The following is a 6,426-nucleotide window of genomic DNA, read 5'->3' as shown; positions in this document are numbered from 1 at the left end:
TCTTTGGAATGCTTTGCTATAACATTCAGTTCTTGTTTGCTATTCGTTAAATGTATTGTTTGAAATGCTACCACCAGCTATTCATTCTTTTTCTGAGCAGCGATGCCATGACAACCCCCACGTGACCGGCTACAAACATACCACAAGTCTCCAGGGCTTTGCTTTAGGAAAGGCTCAGGCTGGTATTACTCATACTTTTTGTTGTTGTTGTTGTTTTTAAAGCCCAGATTCAGAGATGCTTTATTTTGTGCAAGATGCATCGAGCCTACCAGCCAGCCTTACCATGTGGCAACAAATATCTTCAGCTAAAATGGGACAAAGCAAAGTATGAAGAACACAAGAAAAGGGTAGGTACAACTGATTGATAAAAGAGCAGAGGCCTTCATGACAGAATAAGCTTGCGCAAAAAGGCTACAGCATCCCTCTGCTCATTCTTAATGCTGTTATGAGAGCTACTGATCAGCAGTAAGGTACAAGAGACATGTTTTAGAATATCCAGAAAACATAGGTATGGCTTTTGTGTCCATTTAGAGTTATCATAACGATGTTCACCAAATTTAGAAGTGAAAAAGATTCGGTCAGTCATCTGCTCCAAATCAGTAATAATGGAGGACTGCTCCCTCTTGAAAATCCATAAGCAGTGAATACCATCAGTGATGATTCAACTGTATTGCTACCTTAGGAAGCTTTTATCACAAAATAATTAGCTTTAATACGAAGAAATAGTTCTTCATTATTTCCAGACCGGGTCTGTTTCATTAACTGTATAAAAATATCTTCCTTCCTTCCTTCCTTCCTTCCATTGTTCCCATAATTTGACTTGCAGGTGGAAAAAAGTTAAAGATGAGGTAGAGAATTGAATTTGACATATTTTTCTAACCAAATTGACAATATTGAAATAAATAAATTTCCTTCTGTGTGAATTAACCTTGAGAGGCTTACTATTGTATATAAGCATGGCTATTTAAACAGTGGCTCTTTTAAAGCAGGGAACAGATATTAGTGTAGCTGAAATACTCTCGGCATCCGCTGTGCATACAGAACTCTTCTTTGTTCAGCGTACAGAGCATTTCATACATGCGCTAAGGCATTCAGAGGCCAAGAATAGAGGTTAGATACCATCATGATATATAGTGAAGAAATGTATTTATAGACAACAAAACGTTTCCCACGACTCAACTGCTCTTGTATTAAACACGAGTGTTAATTTCTGAGTGCAAGCAAAGAGAAAGAATAACTATCATGTTGGGCAAAAGATGGCTTAGAAGGTAAGGAATTTTGTTCCTTATTTCAGGGTTCACACCTGGCTCAGTAACAACTAACAAGATCTCCAATGGCCAAAGAGCGCCCTTTTCAAGTGCCCCTGTGTTGTCAGGCTGGCGCGCTCCTAAATTCCCATGCTAGTCACCCGGAAATTTCACTGTGCCTTCCGCTGGCATGAATTCAGGCTTGCTGTGGGGAATGCCAACTACCAGGGCAGTGGTACCCATGGGCTGGGGTAACTGAAGGCAGCAGAACTATTCGGCAGGTTGTCCTGAATGACACATCCCACGTGTGGCACAGGCTTTTGCTCTGCCGAGAGAGACGGGGATCACCCTGAGAAAAGGCTCTAAGGGCCTCCACTTAGTGATGTGCAGGCTTGGCATTGAAGGAGCTCACACACACACAAAACCACCAAAAAACAGAGCAAGAGAGAAAGGGACAAAATAGAGAGCAAGGAAGAAAAAAAGGTAACATGCCAAAAAACCCAAAAAAGGTACACTTCTTGGAGAAGACCACTAAAAAGATGGCAACGGTTAGGGATAATTTTCACCATGATGCAAAGATACAAAAAAAGGCCATGTTTCTATGTACACAAGAGTAAATACTTCTAGTCTGAATAATTTTGTTATTTTCTTAACAGAAGAAAGGAACAGGGCGTGGAAAACAGTTACATCTACTCTCTGCAACATTCCACATAGAATTAAATATAAAATGGCTCCAAACCTACCATGGCTCTGGAAAGTCTCACAATAGAGATTACGGTGAGCTTAGAAAATACCAGGTTTTACCTTTTACTGTTATGCATATAAGGACAGAAGGCAAGTTAATCTTAACACTTCCCAGAAAATATTATATTGATATGAATTCCACAGAAGAAATGTTTTTTCTAAGCCCACCTTTTGTTGTTCAAGTTTGAAACAGTTTGCATATCTATCTATAAATTAAGATCAGAATTTGCATAAATATCACATTTTATTCTTCACACCGGTGATTTCTACTGACTGATACAATAACAACCCTATTTTACAAATTGCATGTCTTCTTAAAGTTATTTTTAAAATAACTTAATAGCATGGTAATTTAAAGCATCTGAAGAAGCAGAGGAGCTAGCAGCAGCAGAAGCCAAAACCACTAAAAGCCTCAGAGATTTATCAAGTTTAGTTCTGCTATCCAGTAAAAATCAGCTACTTCACATGATGGGATCTAGAAAGGATTAAGATGAGCGCTCTCATCTGCCCCTGAAATCAGCTGGAGCTGAGAGCAGTTAGCCCCTTCTGGGATCCCACCTCCTCAGAGACAACTGCCACAAAAGAGCAGCTAAATGTTTTCACAAGGAGCCAGGCAGTTCAAGTGAATTTCAGACAAAGCTAGAAACTGCTAAATGTTGTCCCAGTCAGTGCAGTAAATTATTTGCCCCCGTTATAAAAGAAAGGAGCCTGTCCTGGTAGCATGTATGACAGGTCTGCGATCAGGGATTCAAGCCTGGTTCTTGGCTTATCAGAAAGCTGCTACAGAAAGAGAGGTGGAAACTTCTGCTGCACCCAGGCAGTGCTTTGGTCATGACCTATGCATGGGGTTTGCATTGGTGCTGTGCCTGCTGCTCTTGGCAGCCTCTTTTATTTAAATAGCAAGTATTTCTCTCTTCTTTCTGTATCACTAAGTCTGCCTGAGATGGAACGGTTCTAGTATGAGGTATGACAGAGGGAGAATGTTTATCACATGTATTTCATGACAAAAATCATAGTATTGTTTTAACAAATTCAGTCTCACTCCCTGCAGGACCCAGTCTGAGAGAGAATGGTCTTCCCTCTAAATCCTGTCTCACTCCACTGCCCGTTACCAGCTTTTCTTCCACGGGGTTTCCTCAGCCCGAGACATCTCGCAGATTATTCTTCTTCCTCATATATTGCATGGCTATTTAGGATAGGATGGAGATAAATATTATCGTGCCACTGAACTACCAAGTCCAATTATTAGAATAATTAGATTCACAATTTTCTACAATGCTAATAATAAGAAACTTGGGAATACTGTCAACACAAGAAGTCCTTTTCCAGTATTTCTTACCTCTTTCTGGTAGCATCCTAAATGTACATCCCTTTGGAAGATCTGGCCCAATTTAGGAGTACCTAGGGCTTTCTTATACTTGTCTTTTTATTTCTGCTGAATGCCTAATAAAAACTGCATGCCTTCTCTTAGATAGTCTTTCCTGTATCATAACATCACCACCACTGTAACTGGACTGTATGTATTTTTACATTTCTCCAACATAAAGAGCACTTTGTATCTCCAGCAGACTTTAGAACAACTGCCTTTAACACTTCCATTTCCCACTACTCTTCTTCTGGGCAAGTCTGGCTTTGCTGATGTAATGAATCATATGTTTAATAGTGTTACTGCTGGTTAACAAAACAGAATGTGAGAATTAAAAGATCTCCCGTAATGATACGCAAGGGTATTTCCAACAAAAATGGATAAACATTTCATTTCTGTTGCAGATCCAGGCAGCAAAACCATTAGTGGACACAAGTGCCCCTGCAACATACAGCCACCTTCATCTGAAGTTAGGGAAGCTGAAGGTATAATATTGGTTATATATACTGAGCACTAGCATGCTTACCTTCACATCTCTCAAAGAAAACAATGAGACTACCAGATGGTCACAATTTCAGGGCCTTTTTTTTTTCCCCTCGGTGCAGTGATTGCTGCAACAGGACTATCAGGATCCACGAATAGCACACTCCCAGCCACATTAAATAACTTATTTTATCTTTATGATTATTGATGAAATCAGAGGGCTTCAGATTAACAAGTGCTGAAGTGTTCAAATAGCCTTCTAAAAGGTACTTCTGCACAACCATGAAAAAAACATGGCAAATAACAAGAATAGCACAATCATCAAGATACACACAGAGCAATGAACTGAATAATAGGATGTTAACATATTCAAAGCACAAGAAATAACAATGGATAGCCTTGACTGGCAGTTATCCTTCAAAGTCTTACTGCTCCCAAGAGGCAAATTTTTATTAAAAGATGAGAGTGGAAAATAAATGGTTACCTAATTAACTCTGCTCACTAAAAGGAAACAACAATGATTTAAAAAAACGAAATGTGAGCAAAGTAGAAAATACGTGCAGCTAAACTCTGTCAAAGACTTAATTTCCAACACAGTGCCCCTCAGGCAATGGGAGCGTAGCCCATGTAAGGACTTCAGAATTAATTTCCTTAAAATTGTTTATCATCTCACTGTGCGACATAATAATCCCCAGGCACCTTAAAATCATTTCACTAGCAAAACAATTCATTTCTCCTCCATGCATAAAATCATATGCTATATTAGGAGGTGGGTTCAATTGCTGCTGTTAATTTTTTCCTCTTACTGTAAAAGTAACACTGACAAAGTTCCTTTGAAAATGAAACATTGCATAACCCCACACATACAGAGGTTAAAAAAAAAAACCACCAACAGGAACCCACTACTCTTAGGCATGTTCCTTTGAACTACAGGTCCTGATACCTGGAATTGAGACTGTGGTCCTAATCTCTTTCTCATCCTTCTCTTTTCCAAATTGCTACAGAAAAAAAAAAAAAAAAAAGAAAAGTAAAACCTCTAATGTTGCAATCTTCTAGTAACCAGTTCGTCTTTATAATCATTCTCCTCAAGGCTATTCAGAGCCTGATGGGATTACTTAATGCACCAGTTTTAGGTCCTTTTATACTACAATGTGACCAGCATCTGCTTTGGTTATAAACCCCAGCAAACAAGGCAGATGCACTAGATTCCCTACAGAAACTTCCTACTTTAACATTGGCCACTCAAAACTATCAGAGTGGGATGAGCTCTGTTCATTTCACACAGGACATGCAATATCTTTGGAGTGCCCAGAATCAAATACGGAAAAAAGGGGGAGAAAGAAGAAGAGTGAGTTAGTATGCTCAAAATAAGACTATTTATTCAATGGTTCTGCTCTGAGAGGCTTTTGAGAATGAGATGTTGAAATCCAGCTATGAAAAGCATGCTTTCCCTGCTTTCCTCCATCCAGCCTCTCTCTGGCTACCTCCAAATCAGTCCTGCTGCAGAAGGCAGTTTTTCTCTTCACCTCTCCCCTTTTTCTTCCCAGTTCCCACAAACACACTTTTAGCATAGATTTGTGTTCTTCAAAAAACAACATGGTAATATTTTTCACAAATTAGACAATGCCCCAGGCTATCCAAAGGGATTCTCCCTCCTCCACTGGACTCCTTCAATTTTCATCCCACTTTTGATACTAAGTTATTTTGCCCATTATATAGTAAATGTCAGAGATTATTAATAACCTTCCATTTTAAAACTGAAGCTAAAGAGGCTTAAAATCATGCCAAGGATGAACAGAGCTAGCCTATACTGCCTCATACATCTCTCTCCATTTGTTCGTCACACCCAGTTGTTGCTTCTCTTCTTACACCAGCCTGCAACCCCTCCAGGACAAAAATGGCCTGCAACTGGACCTAATCCAGATCTCACCAAAGTGAATGGAAAAATTACCATTTGATCCAAAGCCCACCAAAGATAACAGAAAGACTCCCATGGTCTTCAGAGGAGTCTGGATGAGTCCCCTCATGTGTTTGTACAGTGTCCATCTCAATAATGCTAGATTTTGATGAGAGTCTACGAAGGCTGCTAGAGACACAAATGATAGTGAAAATCCTGGAAAAAACATTGACAAATATTTATAGAAATTCTGCTTATACTGATGAAATGCATTTGCTAATCATGCAGGCCGCTGCTGGTGTGGTTGCAGGAACGTGTATCAGGGTTGAATTCACAGCATTGCGAAGGGCTTTCTCTGGTTTTATCACCATTAAAATGGTGAAACAAGGGGTTCTCTCAACACTAGCACAGAGTTTTACCTGATCAGTATCTGTCACACTCTGTGAAGAGAAGGGGACAGCAATTTTGAACACCCTGCTAGGTATCCATGCTGTTAGGTATCACTGCTGCTGCTATGGCCTTGTAAAAACAGAAGCATTTTTTTATCCCTTTTGTACACAAAGTTGGAGGAAGACCGACTTTCCATCATCAAAAGAGACAACTGTTTGCTGCTGGAGAAGATGTCCTGCATCATGAGAACAAAGGGACAGATCGACAACAAAAATGACTATAAGGCCAAAAGGTAACAT

At 39.7% G+C, this 6,426-nt stretch overlaps 1 protein-coding gene across 1 annotated transcript; it reads left to right on the top strand.

The window, feature by feature from the left end:
- The first annotated feature begins 254 nt into the window (after positions 1-254).
- Positions 255-6,423, top strand: CFAP97D2 (CFAP97 domain containing 2). Its single transcript, XM_074158495.1, has 3 exons — positions 255-347; positions 3,762-3,842; positions 6,301-6,423. The coding sequence occupies exons 1-3, from the start codon at positions 255-257 to the stop codon at positions 6,421-6,423; spliced, it is 297 nt and encodes a 98-aa protein (XP_074014596.1).
- Positions 6,424-6,426: the final 3 nt, after the last annotated feature.

This window comes from Numenius arquata, chromosome 1 (assembly GCF_964106895.1).
Source record: "Numenius arquata chromosome 1, bNumArq3.hap1.1, whole genome shotgun sequence".
Classification (NCBI taxonomy): Eukaryota; Metazoa; Chordata; class Aves; order Charadriiformes; family Scolopacidae; genus Numenius; species Numenius arquata.
Note: the sequence above shows the minus strand (reverse complement) of the source record. Positions and strands in the feature narration are given on the sequence as shown.